Source organism: Colias croceus, chromosome 24, assembly GCF_905220415.1.
Source record: "Colias croceus chromosome 24, ilColCroc2.1".
Taxonomy (NCBI): domain Eukaryota; kingdom Metazoa; phylum Arthropoda; class Insecta; order Lepidoptera; family Pieridae; genus Colias; species Colias croceus.
In genome coordinates, this window is record NC_059560.1 from 1,474,700 (window position 1) to 1,493,073 (window position 18,374).

The 18,374-nt window shown below is 31.2% G+C and overlaps 3 protein-coding genes across 7 annotated transcripts in view; 1 reads left to right on the forward strand and 2 right to left on the reverse strand.

Annotated features, from left to right (window-relative positions):
* Positions 1–10,358, reverse strand: part of LOC123702693 (facilitated trehalose transporter Tret1) — a 34,146-nt gene extending 23,788 nt beyond the window's left edge. The window contains exon 1 of one of the 2 annotated variants that reach the window (XM_045650470.1): positions 10,281–10,358. The gene's annotated coding sequence lies outside the window, so the exon portion shown is untranslated. Of the gene's footprint in view, positions 1–9,723; positions 9,823–10,280 lie in introns of those variants that run through there. The other variant, XM_045650472.1, reaches the window with a different exon arrangement.
* Positions 10,359–14,264: 3,906 nt separating this feature from the next.
* LOC123702842 lies at positions 14,265–15,208 on the forward strand. The gene is made up of 2 exons (XM_045650660.1): positions 14,265–14,385; positions 14,871–15,208. The coding sequence occupies exons 1-2, from the start codon at positions 14,313–14,315 to the stop codon at positions 15,161–15,163; spliced, it is 366 nt and encodes a 121-aa protein (XP_045506616.1). The 5' UTR covers positions 14,265–14,312; the 3' UTR covers positions 15,164–15,208.
* A 338-nt stretch (positions 15,209–15,546) lies between these two features.
* The window catches only part of LOC123702670 (facilitated trehalose transporter Tret1-like), a 41,654-nt gene continuing 38,826 nt past the window's right edge, over positions 15,547–18,374 (reverse strand). For all 4 annotated transcript variants that reach the window (XM_045650433.1, XM_045650434.1, XM_045650436.1 and 1 more), the window contains exon 7: positions 15,547–16,768. In XM_045650433.1, coding sequence (XP_045506389.1) covers positions 16,082–16,768 — 687 coding nt within the window. In that variant the 3' untranslated portion in view covers positions 15,547–16,081. The remainder of the gene's footprint in view (positions 16,769–18,374) is intronic.

Here is an 18,374-nt window from a genome sequence, read left to right on the forward strand (position 1 = left end):
TTTTAATAATAAAGCTTTAGGTATAAGCATTAACGCCATCTACGAACAAATAAGGAAAAAATTGGCAACATAATCTTGTTTAATCTATGCATCCAGAATGGATGTGATTAATTTATTAATTGAAAAAGAAATAATCATTGCAAGACATCCAACTTGATATTCTGTAGAAAATGGTTAGAAAACCCATGAATAAAGGCAAGTACAAAATAAGTTAAGTTAGGTACCTACTGTTTCATTTACATTATTTAGGTACACAATCGTATTGATTGGATGGCATAATAATCAGTACCTATAGTTAATCCTTCAAAACTAAAACGCATTCATATAAGTTCAACCGCATATCCATACAAAATAGGTATATTGTTTAGACCATACTTTTCATTAGTTAATGATCTCCTTACTTGCTGTGATATTAAATCCTCATTGTAATTACTATTTAAATTTTTACTCTTTTATATAAGCACCTCTCCAATTTAGCATATCCTTCTACTTAATTTTATGTATTTTATCCTTTCCTATTATTAATTTATATATTTTATATATTCTATCTTCTATAATCTATATTATTATTTTATTTATTATATCAGCCACCCGCGTAACATGTACGTTTCTTCTTTATCTCTTACCTTGGGCAGTCTGGAAGAGATCGCTAGTAAGCGATAAGGCCGCCTTATGTACCTACCTTTTGATGTACCTTTGTATAATTGTAAATATTACTTGGTGTGGTATATTAAATTGATAAATAAATAAATATAAATTGCTTGATATCCATTGTCCTGACAATGATGAAACGTTGGATTTAATTGTATAAAGATTTCGTAAGGAAAGATAATCCAGTAATTATGTACCTATAGCTCTGAATATCATTCATGTTATTATTTACACACAATGGAAATGTTTAACATCTGTAGCTCTAGTTGCCCTGCGTACTGAACTAAAATATGCTACAGAGTGCATTCAAGAAGTGGCATTATTAAAAAAAAAGCGTAGAACCTAACGTCAAAGCACAGCATTTTCTTTTCTGTAGGATATCATATCAACAGAGGAAACTTCTTATTCATTACATAATACATATACTTATAATTTATAACAATATAGGTATCAATAGAATATATTATTTTGCATAAAAGTATGTATGCTCGTAGCATGTGAAACATAAAACAGTTTTATCCTTCCTGCTGCACAAAAATTAGAATACAATGATTTTCTTGCAAATTGTAATCTGTGATAGATCCGAATAAGTAAAACAGTTTTTCCGCGTATATTTACATAAGAAAGATATAAAATATGTTGTCTATGTTGTGTTTGTTGACTGTTGTCTATGTAGTCGCGTAGTTTTTCGCGTAATTTTTAAAACCTATGAGAATAAAATAAATCACTACAACTGAATAAAATAAGTTGTAAGACGCGTAAAAATTACATACGCGAATTAAAAAAAAAATATCTGGACCAATTTGAAATCTGAAAGAATATGATTTTTTAAAATACGAATTGTTTTTGCACAGAAATATATATATACAGTTGAAATAAATATTTAAATTATGGCCTGAAAAAATCCTATGACTCTATAGAGTTTATAAGCTCTATGGCTCTCTAAGAAAAAATAAAAATGGAAAGTTTGTTAGTCAAATTATAAACTCAGAAATAAGTCCATGTACATAAAACAGCTTACGAATAATAATTCTCAATACTTTCATTATATTGTTCGATATAAAATGACGTCAATGAATAAAATAATATAAATACTTGTTAAAAGTCACATCCATGACCCCATATTTAATAACACAAATATGAGATAAGTCCGAAACAATATTATTACGTGACAATTAAAAAAGCCATAAGTTTCAGTTATTCGAGGTTATGGATTCTGTTTTTCTATATAAGCTTTTATCAAAAGTAATATTTTTTATAATTTGACGTTATGGTTTTTGTGATAACATTTTTATTATTTACGATATTACATGAAATGAAATTTTTGGTACAAACAATGATTCTTTGCAAACGAACAATTCACAAATAATTTTTGACATTATGATAAGTGATAACAATAAAAACAAACCTAGTAACAAGTTCACCTATCCTATTTATAATATTGGCCTAGATTAGGATTACATAACTAACACAACAAAGATGTTTTAACGAACAGCTATTCAAAACAAAAACAAAATTAACTCTATTTCCAACACTGTCTATTTTAAACCATCTTAAACCATCACTATAAACAGGGTGTCCCACTGTTGGTATACTAAGATCAAAGGAGGTTATAGTTTTGCATACGCTGAGTACGTAAAAAATACTTATAAAATTCCAGACGCATTTTTTTTTCAAATGTTTGAATTCTTAAAACTCTATGTGTACAGTGTACACCCTTACCAAGCAACCGGCCCAGCTTGCTACCAGCACATGACTTATCGTTATGATTATTTCATAGAAAATGCTCACATTTGTAAAGCGGTTTATGCCGGCTGAGCGAAGCTAGAGAAGAAAACATGGATTTTCAGAAAATGAAATTTTTTTTGATGTAATTTTGTTGTTTAAGTATTTTTTACGTGATCAGTGTATGCAAAACTACAAGCCCCATTGCGCTTAGTATACCAATAGTGGGACATCCTGTATATTCATGTGTATCACACGCATAATATATACTATCAAATACGACATGGTTATTTTAGACGCTGTCTTATATTTTCAGTTTGACTATGTATTTTACTTTTAACCGGACGTTTCATTTAATAGCTTGATAAACACGTTTATATATTTTTGTCTATTTATACGCTTGTATTTCTAATTTTATTTATACATAATATATAAATTGTTAAGCTACAATACTTTGTAGGAAATATGGCTAATGTATCCTCTAAAACTATTTCTGAACAACTATATTATCAAATGTATTTAGGGACATTTTACTACTAAATGAAGATAAAGGAAAACTCATAGATGATGCCATTTTATTATAAACTTACTGATATCGTTATAAGAATTATTTAAATAAAATATAAATACGACAATTTTAAAATAAACTTTAACTCAAAATAATTTAATTAAACTAATTAAACGTAAAATTAAATTAATTAAACGTAAAATTAAAATATTGTATTGTTATCAAAAACATTTGAGCATTTTCTCAAAATATAATAAGTTGTTATATTATTCACAAAATGAATTAGTTTGACTGTGGTTTGCCAATATTTAGACAATATGCAGTGAGTCATTTTCGCGGCTATTTTCTTTCAATACTGTTCAAACAGGATAAATGCATGTGTTGAGGAAATCATCTCGAGACAGTTCATTGAATCAATAAAGATTTCCTATATCCTGTTCCGGTACGCAACGGAATAAAAATTGGTATGTATGTACTTTTTCCTTGAAAGTGCATTGTACGGAAGCAATGCATTTCTAAGTTTGTAATGACAAAATATGATAAAACACAGTTTTCTGCTATGTCATAAATATAAAATACGTGTTAAAGATAGAAATAAGTTGAATCAATGCTTGGCTTATGAAATTAAATACGCCTGTATAATTTTGTGAGCAGAATTTTCTTCACGTACACGAGGTTAATGTATAAGAGAAAATGTGTAGGCGCTATTAAAGCTTGAACGTCCAACGATTAGAAAAATTCATTATATTTTCTATGCTACAAAGAAAAAGCTTCGGAAGTGGTTGGACTTTTCTCTGAATACCTAAACTAAAAAAAGAATCTCTGCGTTTTAATTTAGGCTCGTTCCATTTCTCATTTTCAAATTATATAGGTACTAACTACTGAACTGTAAGAACGAAATTTTTATGAATTATGTTGCTGTAATTTATTTTAAGTATTTATTTTAAGTATATCAAATATCATACAAGATTTGTTACTGATTGCAGCTCGTATCAAAATATCTATCGAAAAGTTTCTTATTATCGGAACATCTATACAAATTCAAAATGAAATCAAAGAAAATTATGATAAAAAATCAGTATTTTATGATGCACTTATGCAATTAATGTTGATTTTATTGCAATCATGAACATACAGATAATATAAAGTGGTAGATAGAAAATAGATACTCTAGATACGCTAATGTGAAGAGCTAAGCACAAATCAAGGTTTGATACAAGTGTTTTACGCTATAAATTATGTTTTACAAGTTAAAATGGTTAATGATAAAATGTATATAAATATAATATTATACCTACAATTTAAAAATATTCGTTGCCAATGCAGGTATGGCTTATTAGCTTTGATTAGATTTGGTCTTTGGATTAAGTTTTCTGTAGCACGGGAATCTATACTAATATTATAAAGAAGAGTTTGTTTGTTTGTTTGAACGAGATAATCTCGGGAACTACTGGTCCGATTTGAAAAATTATTTCAGTGTTAGATAGCTCATTTATCGAGGAAGGCTATAGGCCATATTATCATCAAGCTACGACCAACAGGAGAGGAGCCACGGGGGTGAAACCGCGCGAAGCAGCTAGTATAATAATATAATGGGTACTACTTAGTACCTACCTAGAGATCATTGTGACTGCAACTATCGTGATACGATTCTAATGAATAAAAATATACAAATGTATCAACTTTTTTATATGCATACTCTACGTATTCTTCAGTTCTATGCGCAAAAATAATCAGATGAACTAATATTGATATTTTAGATTTAATTTCTTGTGGTTAACAACCTACAAATAATATTATCTAAGATAGAAAATTCTTCGCGCTCTACAATATGTTTTAATATTCGGAATTAAATAAATAACGCATGTACCTACTCCATGTCATTATTTTTCATATATTATCTGTATCAATGTTGTTTTGTCACACTTACTATGACAATTAATTATCTGTAATAGCCTAGTTCCCGCCAAATCATTGACGTTTATCAGATCAAGATATTGGTAAGGACATCACTTTACATCGATTTCTGCGAGTGCGATGATAAAATAATTGAATTAGCATAATATATTTGATTTAATAAGTTATTATAATATGATAACTGAACCTACTTCTTTTTAGTATGAAACGCAATATATATTATACCGCGGCATCGCTTTAAAGTTCTAATCCGGTCCCACGATCCTTTTTAAAAATAGACTTAAATAACGTTAACGTTATTTTGCTTTACCCTTATCACCCTTATCACTTAGAGAATGAAAAATACATTTTGTTTGATTATCTATCCTGTCCGATATTCACATAAACATGAGAATCGGTCAAGCGGTTTCGGAGGAGTTTAACTTCAATCACCGCGACACGAGAATTTAATATATTAATTTTTTTATATATTTTAAGCTAGAACTATAATAATTATAATATATCCTATGGAGATTATGTTCTGGATAAAGTCATAGAGTACAAGTACTCTATCCCGCGAATGAAGCCGCGGGCTTCTCTATATAAATATCTCCATCTACTACTACTAGAAACTTCTTAAATACCTGTATTAAAAGAAGTTTCTAGTCTAACTCATATATCTAATAAATAACATTTACTCCAGGGTCATCCACATAATATATTTCATATGATAATATTGCAGGAATGTTGTTATTATTTAATTCTATATATTGTCGTTTTCTTTATGTTTCCATTAAAGAAACTATAGCATTTCTTACTAATTATCTATGGATATAGAGTACATTGAAGATATTTCTATAGGCATAAACAAAATAATGAAGGTATTGTTAACTTGACGTGCTGTATTCGAAACAAAATGTTTTTCATATAATGATGGTAATAACATAAACGAGATAATTAATAATGTATTAAGAATTAAGAATCCTTACATGAAAAAGGAACTAAATTTATCTGTAACTTCATTTAATTGAAAAAAGACGTACCTAAGTACGTAGGTAAGAGGAATTCTTCCACAAGTAGGGAAGAGCGTTTTCTGATGACTTTTTTTTAATTTATTGTTTAGTACGATGAATAATACCTACACAGGTAAGTATCGAAAAGTGTGTTTAATAATAAAATGAATAAATCGCATTTAAAATTCGTTAAAAATTCTTTAATTACTGAGTTTATTTAGGTAATTTTTGCGCTCACTTGTCTCGAAGCAAAAAAATCCACAAGAGCCCAATATTCCGTGTTTTTCTAACCTACAAAATAATGTGCCCTTCAAAATAAATAACAATAATAAAAATCAGTTTCTGATTTGCGTGAATTAAAACAATCTTATCTAGTATTTTAGTAATCACTGACCGTTGTAAAAGGAATTTTATACTGTTAGGAAGCTATTGTTGATAAGATAGTCACTTGATAAATAATGCGTATACTTAATTTTAAATCTTTAGAATTATATAAAACTAAAAGTAATGAATTTAACTTTTTATAAAGACACTAGCGCGCGGCATAGCCCGCGCAGTCAAACAAAAACCCGCATAGATCCCGTTCCCGTGGGATTTTCGGGATAAAACCTATCCTATGTCCTTTCTCGGGTATCAAAATGTCTCTTTGTCTCTGTGACCAAATTTCATGCAAATTGGTTCAGTAGTTAAGGCGTGATTGTGTAACAGACAGACAGACAGAGTTACTTTCGCATTTATAATATTAGTAAGGATTACTAACGATGAACTCTACATTTTTTCTAATTTTAAACGGTTAGTAAGTTTTAGTTTTTCATAAACGGCAATCCCGTTTTGAATTTTTGTAAATTATTTATTTATTTATTTAAGCCTTTATTGCTGATACTAACATACATATAAAACTAAATCTATCTTAAACATTATTACATATTTAACACATGGGATTTTTCGGTTTGGTGATCAGCGTGTCTTGTGACACATAGGCCTCTTCCAGCCGCTTCCACTCATTCCTATTGTTCGCATGTCGGGTCCATACTATTCCACCAATCTTTTTAATATCATCTATCAATCTCTTCACTTGTCTACCTTTCCTTAGTTTTTCATAAACGGCAATCCCGTTTTGAATTTTTGTAAATTAATTATTACCATAGACAGTTAAATATTATTACAGAAAAATGTCATATTTTATAAGTAATGCTCTAATGTATTATGTAGGTATCATCATGTATCATACTTGTTTATTTTGGCATTTCTATTGTTTTTAGTGTATGATAGACACAACATATTATTTCGTATTCAAATAGATAGTCAATTTTCTGATTTGAGCTATAACTTAAGTAAATATTTATCCATTCATATTTCCATTATTTTCTTCCTCAATAACGTAAATTTCAATTAATTCTCAATTTGTATCGACTTACCGGGACATTAATTGTAATTCAAATGCCTACTTATAAATTCAATACATAAAGTGTTTGAAATAATATAGGAAACATCTGATAACTAATAACTACGTATCTACTAGTACATATAGTATTTTATTATCTGTGGTACGAATAGCATAATCTGTGCTAATAGTTATAAAGCAGATGATATTATAAACCTGACCACAACATAGCAGTATGCAAAGTATTAAAATTACAAAAGAAATAGACAGCATACCTACCTAAAAGATAAAACCGGCTACACAAGTACCTGCAGCAGGGGCAATTTTGAAATTGAATTGAATTGGGTCCTTTTTTGATGTGTATAGGCAAGCAGGGGCAATATAGAGAACAACTGAAATTGCTCCGACCGCCGACCAACCGAGATTGTTCCAATATTGCCCCTGCGGCATGTACATGAGTACCCGGTCTTATGTGTATTAATCTATTTGTTTATATGCAAATTAAAGAAACTGTTTTTTTAGACATACTACTCATTTCGCTTTTGTTACGGGGCATTTACATCAAACGAACATAGAGCTAAACGAAAACTCGTATTCAGTTTTGTTCAGTATTGGAACATTGCAGATAATCTTTTCGGGCTAGAATAAATCTCCTTTCTTGCTGCTCAAATAACTTCAATTTGGTCTTGTCAGCCCCTACTCTGTAACTTGCATTTGTTCCCGTATATGAATAGGTACGGGACTTCGATATCCTACATCCGTATACGTGACGCCTACACAAATACTACAGTATACAAAAAAAATATTGAATACTAATTAATACGTGTTAATACTGTGTTAATACTTTAATGCAGTCTCGATAATTAATCAATCATTAATCATGATTATGATTTTTGTATGATCCTTTATTGTATAAAAATGCATCGAATTTTATTTATTATTAGTTATTACCTACTATTATGTAATATAATTATGCTATATATAATATTATCTATAGTTTATAATAATATAAAGCTGAATAGTTCGTTTATTTGATTGAACGCGCTAATCTGAGGAACTGTTGGCCCGATTTGTAAAATTATTTCTGTGTTAGATAGCCCATTTATCGATATAAGACCACGGGGCACGGCTAGGTAGTTACATATTATAATATTATGTAGCTCAAAATAATCAATCTTAAACAATGCTAAAATATCTGTATAGATATCTTAAGTTAATCTATAATAATATGTTTTAATAGATAATATAATAGATATAATTGAAATAGATAATAACAAACGAAACCTGACTAAGCCCCTAGTTAATAAATTAAAACTATTGAAGTGATTTTGTTATTTATGATATCTTATGTAGGATTTGTTTTTAATCCTTAAATACCTACTTATAAGTGACGATATGTCGATAGATATATGCTTTTAATATAATATAGTACCTAATATTTTATATATCTATATTCTATTCTAACATTATAAAGCTGACGAGTTTGTTTGTTTGAACGCGCTAATCTCAAGAACTACTGGTCCGATTTGAAAAATTCGGTGTTAGATAGCCCATATATCGAGGAAGGCTATAGGCTATATTATATTATCAACACGCTGCGACCAACAGGAGTGGCGCCACGGGGGTGAAACCGCGGGGAGCAGCTAGTATAGCCAATAATATTGATAACATATAGGCCGATAGCCGGAACTTGGCGAAATAGCACATTCAAATATTGGTTTAGTGATAAAAAAAATGTTTGCAAAACAAGGTATGAATGATACTTCAGTATATTTTTATATTTATCGATAAACAGTTTATTGCAAGATAAGGTTACTTAAAAAAGTAGTTAATTACGTATTTATTAATTAAATTATAAACTTGCATCCATAAAAATGGAGCTCTAGTTTATGAAATTACTATTCGTGTGTAGCGATAATCATGTAAAAAATACGCATCAGACATGATAAAGTTTAAATTTAATATCTACTATTTTGTTATTATCCATTGGGTACAATTTAGTATTACTTTAAAAACTTGATACTTATTAAATAAGTAAAAAAAAAATTATTTGCAGAATTTCTATTTTTCGTGAAAAAAAATGGTTAAAGAAATTGGATTCGTTTAAAATTTGTAACAATAACTATGGAATTTTTGTAACAATAACATTATTAAATGCGTATCGTTCTTATGAAGGAATAAAGTTAAATAATTTAAGTTAGTAGAGCTAAAAAATAGCTCTTCCTCATTTCAAGTTATATTACACAGTTACGTTTTTGGCTCTACATTCAGATTCGCTTCTATAGGTAAGTACTGAATAGGTTTTTTTATTTTTTACTATATACTATATTTTTTAAATATTAAATACTAAAAAATATTAGCTGCCTATCTAAACCATATTAAATAATATATCTTTCACTTAAAATCTTTCGCTGGACCAAATTAAACCCAATCACTACCACTACAAAATATAAGAAACAGATTAAACAAGATCTGCAGAACAACAGATAACACAAAAATTAAATCTATGCTATAATACATTAATTTTAAAATTAAAAAAAACTTACAATTTGGTCGAGGACAGTTACGGAGGCGGGTCGTACGAATATGATACAATTTATACTCTGTACGATTGATTCACAGGCCGGCCTATATCATTGCAATGTGTCAACTGATAAATAATTTCATTATAAAGTACTGATTATGCTTTTTAATGACGTACACTGTGTAAAGAACTATTAACCGTTAGAAATAGGTACATTTGATCGATACTTTCTAAAAACTGTTCCAAGAGAATATCCAAACTAAGTCATAGTAAAATTGAACAGTATATGCATTAAAAAATATATAATATCATATTTAGTTTTCAAAATAATACACAAATTTTTCACTGTGCAGCATTTGTTACAATTTTTTATTTATTTACAAAACCAAAATGCTAACGACGAACGACGCGACGTTTTAATTTTTTAATTTTTGATGCACGAGCTTATTTATTAGACAGTCCAATATGAATTTAAAATATAAGGACGAGAGCGCACTATGTTTCTTATTTGTATAATTCAACAATATTTTCTATTATTTATTATTATTTGAAAAAAATTAAATTTAAAATCAAACTTACATAAATGGAACACGGCACGTACCACGCCACAGCAAGAACTAAACCAAAGTTCAATACGTAAAAATAATAAGATATAGATGTGAATAATTTTCTGATAAACCAAAGGGTCTCTTATGATAGATAAAAGGTAATTTTCCTTGATGTGTGTTCGTTTTATCTATAATTACATTTGTAAATCTGATGCCTAATTTGTAATTGCAACGTAAATTACAATCGAATGATTTTCCAATTGAAAAAGTCTCCAGGATTTATTTATTAGACTTGTTTTGTTATTAGAGTAATCTAGAAAATTAATATATTATCTAAATAGCTAATTAATCTTAATCTAAAGATATACATATAAGTATGACGTACGGATTACTCGATCTTACTTCATTATAGATTTGGAGAGAACAATATAGATTAATAGAATATGTTAATCAATATCTACAAAATTATTAGACTACGGAAATAATTTGCCCTTCACTACATACTAGTATAAAACAAAGTCGCTTTCTCTGTCCCTATTTCCCTATATCCCTTTGTATGCTTAAATCTTTAAAACTACGCAACGAATTTTGATGCGGTTTTTTTATTAGATAGAGTGATTCAAGAGGAAGGTTTAGTATAAAATTTATTAGTTTTTAGACAAAGCGGGCGAATCCGCGGGCAATAAGCTAGTAAAATATAATTCTGAAATATTTAATGTATACTAGGTAGAATGTGTATTAGGTATAGGTAAGATTGCTAAATAAATTTATGTTAGTATATAGGTATAAATAGTTATACCCAATCGAATTTTGAGATTTACATAGGTACATAGGTATAAATAGTTATACCCAATCGAATTTTGAGATTTACATAGGTACATAGGTATAAATAGTTATACCCAATCGAATTTTGAGATTTACATAGGTACATAGGTATAAATAGTTATACCCAATCGAATTTTGAGATTTACATAGGTACATAGGTATAAATAGTTATACCCAATCGAATTTTGAGATTTACATAGGTACATAGGTATAAATAGTTATACCCAATCGAATTTTGAGATTTACATAGGTACATAGGTATAAATAGTTATACCCAATCGAATTTTGAGATTTACATAGGTACATAGGTATAAATAGTTATACCCAATCGAATTTTGAGATTTACATTAAAAATAGCTCTACCTATAGTATCAAAATATCTGAATTCAATTTTTGAAGTGAAACTTCTTTATCGGGGTTGGAAAATTTAATGTAACATTTTTTCGTTACGCGTGACAGTATTCCGTTACGCGCCATCTTTTTCTTATCCCTACCACGCGTGATTCGACGTATTTCTGTAAAGTTGTATATAGTTAATTATTTTTTCGAAAAATAAGGTCATAAAGAAGTTTCACTTCTTACGTGTGTACACTAGTACCTACACGCACAAATTTTTTATTTTAATGGATTATTACTTCCGTAGTCTTCCATAAGCTAACTTATTTTCAGGAGCGTCCTTAAATAAATATAGAGTTCTGCTTTCAGCTTTAATAAAATACGTTTTTTTTTCTTCATATTCATATTAAATTTACAAGTAATAACGATACAGGGTATAAACGTATGTTAATTCGAGTAGCATTGTGTAAGCACTTAATATCAAGTGGTTTGACGCCGTCTCCAGATAAACGTGGAATGCAGGAAACGTCGGAGGGAAAAGTTTGTATTTCTTGTAAATGGTGAGTGTGGTCATTGTTGAATATTACATTTTTAGTATTTACGTATAGGTAGGTAAACTTTTTACAGGGAGTTATTTTAAAAGGCCGCCTCCTTGGTACAGTAGTTGACGCGTGAGCGTAGAAACGAGGGGTCCTGGGTTCGATTCCGGGTGGAGACGAAGAAAAAAAAATGTCTCGGTCTGGTAGGACACAGAAGGCTGATCACGCACTTGTCCCTAAAGAAAATCGATCAGTGAAACAGATGTATGCATAATGCATCTGCCCCTTACTCCACTACGGGGACATGGGACTTGAATTTATTTTAAAAGGATGAATAGTTTCCTTTTTAACACGCTTTTATTAGTAGGATATTAGCACAGACTAATAATAATATATGTACTACGTATACAAATATTAGCTATGTTAGCTATGTGTACCTTTGGGCTTTAGCCCCAATTAAATGAACAAATTTAATTCTATCTTTGTACACTTATCATTGGTGACTGCAATTTTGTTCTGATTGTGTTTTTTAGTTCTATTTTTACTAAGTATATAAAAAATATCGGGTTTTCCTTCCTGACGCTATAACTCCAGAATGCACGAACCGATTTCCACGGTTTTGCATTCGTTGGAAAGGTCTCGGGCTCCGTGAGGTTTATAGCAAAGAAAAGGCTGGCGAAACGGAGTTCGCCCGGTTTGCTAGTTTTTATTTATTACGTAATTTCGCGATTTCAATGAACTAGAGAAACAAATAAAGAGCTTTGATAATACGTATCTATTAGAAACAATGGAAGACAAGCCTAATATTTCTGTACAGTGCAAAAGAAAGACTGTTATGAAAACTAAAAAGTCTTGTAAGATTGATTTCTTTCAACATTAATTTAATATTATAGTACCTTTACTTGTCTACCTAGACTTTGAAAACATATTTTTTAAAACTTAAAAGTATTGTTATATGGTTTCTTTTCGATTTATTGTTTTACTAGCTTACCGCCCGCGGCTTCGGCGGCATTGACTAAATAATAAATTATATTATGCTAAAACCTTCCTCTTGAATCACTCTATCTATTAATCCCTCAGCCCCTGGAATCACAGACACAACAGAAAATCTATTGTCTCATTGGGCGGCTCGGTGGTCAATGGGTAAAAAAAAACCGCATCAAGGGACGTAGGGACAGAGAAAGTGACTCTGTTTTATACCTACTAGGTATGTAGTGATGATGATTTCTATTCGATTGGATTTGTTGACTTGTACCTAATAGGTATATAGGTACTATTATTACTGATGTATACATTTTTTTTTATCAATTATTATTCTAATCCTTTCTAATCTATGATAATCCTAAGGCCCCTGTGATTGACGATATATTATTATTAAAACTTTATAATAACGTATAAAAAATTTACCTACGGAAATGAGTTTATTTGTATGTCTTTTACGTCGCAACGGAGCGATTTTATGATTTTTTTGGTTGGAGATAGGAGGCTAGAGAGTGACATAGACTACTTTTCACTATGGTGAAACAGATAGATACATTCCCATACGAGTTTCTTAAGCGAAAGAATACAAATAAGATTAAAATTAATCTCTTCACTAAAACCATATTAACTAATATTATTTTTCTTTTATATTTTGTTCCTTTTCCATCTCTTAGTAACATATTATCTCGCCATAGAATACCTATTGTAAAAACCATCCAACTAGAAATGATAATTAACAATATAAAATTACAAAATGGCCAAGTGCTGTCCACTTGTTATTTTATCAGCTTGGAAAATTACAATTGCAAAATGATTGATGACTCTTAACTAGTTGTACTTAGATGTAATTGCATTTTACATTACTCTTTTTTGTTAGTCTATACGCACAACCGCATTGTTATTTATCAATAAACTGTAAATGGTTAATTGATTTTTATTAATTAACTACGTAGCTGGAAAAGAGACCGCCCGGGTCGACATTTTTTATTTTTTTAATAGCTTTATTGTCCTTAATTCAAGCAAGCATCTTTTTTTACTGAATACATGCGAGATTTATTTCATTAAAATCAAATCCTACATCTGATATTTTTGACCAAAAACTTTTGCAATCAAACTAAGTACATCTTCGCTTAGCAGCATGCACGATCGCGATCGTCGTCATTCATATTGACCGAATAAAAAATATATTTATCCGAGAGATTTAAACACATATTTAACCTTTTTTCTATCGTAATAAAAACTAAACGCCTTCAAAAAATATCACATTGTCATTTCGATACATTTATAAATCGGCGCCTGTGAAAAATTTTACAATGCAAGGGCAATATGAAAAATTAAAATTATTCAGAGTGATACACCTCCAATAATATAAAAATATTACAATGGCTTGTCACACTAAACTTCCGAAATTCGAAGACGATTCATCTATAAAAGGATCCCATTTATTAGGACCAGGTATTTATTGGACATCATTTAATTACTATTTATGTAAGTATTTACGATGGTCACACTTTTTCAATAATTATTAACACTATATATCTACTATTAACAAAAAAAAGTAATTGAAAAAAAAAACATTTTTATAAAAAAGGGAGCTTAAAGTACCTACAAAATTATCGTTTTGACAGTCACACTGTAGAGAGTGCAAATTTGTGTGTTAACGCTTTAGGTTTTTGGCAAATATTTTGTGCCTAGCGTAAAGAAATTCGCGTTTTTCTGATGAAATACATCTGTAAACAGCACAATATCTAACTATTTTCTACGAAAAACGATAATCACAAATCCAAAATAATAAAATTAAGTGCGGGGTGAGGTAAGTAAGTGTTTAATTTTGGCGGGAGGCGGAGAGTGTTCGTTCTGTAGCGTTTAGCTACTATTATCTATGTAGGTATTCTGTGGTTTTGTGTCAATAATTATAGTTTTTCTCTTATCTAATACAGGATTGGAGTCTAAATTCGACGAGCTCAAATACGAAATAGTCCACAAAATTGACAAGGAACTACGCGATTCTAAAAACGCGCGGGAATATATAACTCAGAAATATGACGAGTTGTGCAATAAAATACAATATTTAACTGAATTAGACGCTACTGTTAATGGTTTTCGTACTGATGTGAAAACTATTGAGAGACAAATATTAGAATTGTCTTCGAGAATAGATGATATAGAGAAGAGAGCTATATGCAAGGAATGTCCGTCAATAACGCCATCTATGTTGGGAGTACAGAAGTAGTTAATTTTTGGTAATCTATTGTATTTTTTTTGTTACGTCCATGTCATATTAATATATAGAATGTTGAAATAATAATGTAATAATATAATATTCTGTGAGAAAAAATATTTTTTTAATTTGCTGCTTTGCGTATACCCTTGCGTATACCTAATAGGTAGTATGCTTAAAATTATAAGTAGAAATACTTTCTCAAAATATTATACATCGATTACTTAGGTATTGTTTATTTTATGCAACACTGGATGTGGCAATAAACTTGGCTCATATTATGGGCCTTTTACGCTTTCTATGATTCGAGTTACTTTACGACTTAGGAATTTCTTTGAACATACATTTTTTGTATTATAGAAATTGTTGGGTATAACAGAAATGAAACAATCACATATGATAAAAATAATATAATTAATCTATTTACAATAAAATAACATCAAAAAATAACAATTAGGTACACATATCAACAGTTTCGCATACAAATATTCGCGAGACTATAAACATTACGGAGTCTATCACTAATTATCATTATTTCATTTATTTGTTCACATTACATAAAAATCATTTAAAATTTAAAACTAATAAATATTTGGCACGTCTAGTCCTATAAGTACTAAGAATAATCACCAATGTACACGTGAGCCTGCTCAGAATAAGCTCTAAGGCCGCGTTTCCATCTGCAAGAAAACTTCCGCAAGAAATGTCCGACAGTCTGTCCGACAGCAGCTTGCAAGTATAAACCAGCACTTGCTACATGGTTCCATGGTCCTGGTGACATTTATTGCGGAAGTTTTCTTGCAGATGGAAACGCAGCTTTAAGCCCTTTCAGAACTTTCAGTCAATTGAACATGATGCTCCATTCATATAAATAACAAATCACTCACAAAACAATCAAAAATTCAAACATACGTCAAAAACTTTGTAACATTACGCTTTACCCCCCAAAATGGTCTGGATTTGCGATACCGTTTTTCCCTTCGTCTCCGGGATAAGGAAAAAGACGAAAAACACGCAAATCACCATAAATCCGGAGAAGAACCAGAAGCAACTATATATTCCAATCGCATCTTTCATTAGCGGAAAACATAGAGTAACAACAAAGACTAGCATCCAATTTGTAATAACGGCCACACCAGACGCCGTACCTCTAAACTCAACCGGGAAAAGTTCAGCCATCATCATCCAAGGTATTGGCCCAAATCCAAGAGAGAAGGAAACGATGAACAGAACCAAGCAGACCAACGGCAGCCAACCTGCTGAACTAACATCTGTACCGTCTTCCTGCATTTTGAAATACGCTCCCAGAACAATAAGACAAATTCCCATAATAATACAACTCTGGATGAGCAAGATTCGTCGGCCAGCACGTTCGACCAATAATGAGGAGATATACGTGGCGATGGTTTGGACAACGCCAACTATGATAGTGGCGATGGCTGGTGGGATGTTGGAGCCAGCGGATTGGAAGATCTGGTTGGTGTAGAAGATGACGGCGTTGATACCGCTAAATTGTTGGAAGAACATGAGGCCAAGGGAACAGATGAGCGCCATTAAGGGGGCCCGGTTGGTGATCATGTGTAACATGCCGCCACGTTGGCGAGATGCGTTGTCCACCTGGAAGAGATTAAATGGATTAATTAATATTTTAGCTAAATAGAGGATAGGTAAATAGATCTCTACTACAATTCAATGGAATTGTAGTAGAGAACAATTTTTTATTCGATTTTAAAGATATATTCTTGTGTTAGATAAATTGGTTGGAATTTATTTTGTTATTTAGATTTAATAAATGTTTATATGATAATATATAGAAGTAAAATAAAATGAAATAACGGGTCCGCCAAATAACATTTTTTTTTTAAAAATGCTATTAAAAAAAAACTACTAAATATTTTTTCAAATTTATTTTTTTATTTGAAAGTACTATCCTTCCGGTTAATGATGGAATATAATTTCATTCAAATGGCTGCCTCGGCTGGCCATGCAGTACCCTACACGATCGGTCCAATTTTTGAGTACATTATCGACTGTGTGCAGCTGTATTTCACCAATGGCTTCACGAATATTGTCCTTTAAAGCGTCAATTGTCTCTGGCTTGTCGGCGTAACACTTATCTTTGACGGCACCCCACAAATAATAGTCCAACGGTGTCAAATCGCAGCTCCGAGGTGGCCAAACGACATCAGCTCTGCGGCTGATAATGCGATTTTCAAAAACAGGGCGCAAAACATCAAGTGTAGCGTCGGCTGTGTGGCACGTTGCGCCGTCCTGTTGAAACCAAATGTTGCCTATATCCTCCTCTTCAATTTCTGTGAACAAAAACTCGTTCAACATGGCCCGATAACGATCGCCATTGACTGTAACGGCGCCACCTTGCTCATTTTCGAAGAAAAATGGCCCAATTATGCCTCTGGACCAAAATCCGCACCAAACAGTGACTCGTTTTGGGTGCACCGGCTTTTCAATGAATGCGTGCGGGTTTTCTGTGCCCCAAATGCGACAATTCTGCTTGTTTACATACCCGCCAAGTTCGAAATGAGCTTCATCTGAAAAGATGATTTTTTTGGCAAAATCCGCATCTTCTGCAAGTCGATCGCAGGCCCACTTAGCGAAGCGAAAACGCATTGGATGGTCAGTTGGCTTCAACTCCTGAACTAATTGGATTTTGTACGGCGTCATACCAAGGTCTTTACGCAAAATTCGTCTCAATGATGTCTCCGAAATGTCTAATTGTTGAGAACGACGGTGAACTGATGTTGATGGCGTTTCACGCACACTATCGGCCACAGCAGCAATATTCTCGGGTGTACGCACTGTTTTTGGCTTTTCACGCGTTGGTTTATCGATGAGGATGCCAGTTTCTTTCACTTTTTTCACAAGGTAACAAACATACGGAGCTGACGGTGCTTCATTTCTTCCAAAATCCGTACGCAATTTTCGCACACATTCTGCAACATTACCATGATTTTCAAAGTAATGTCGCAATATTTCCCAGCGTTGTTCAAGCGTATACACAACCATATTCGTTCAGCGGAAGGATAAAACTAATTATCTGTCAAATTAGGCATGAGCTAAGTGTTGCCATTCACGAAATAAGCACTAGTTGAAAAAAAAAAAGTTAGATGGCGGACCCTGTATAATAAATTAACAACTTCAAATAAAGCATTACAATTTTGTGCCTAATAGTTCGGTCCTGGTGGAGCCTAACAAAAAACTATTT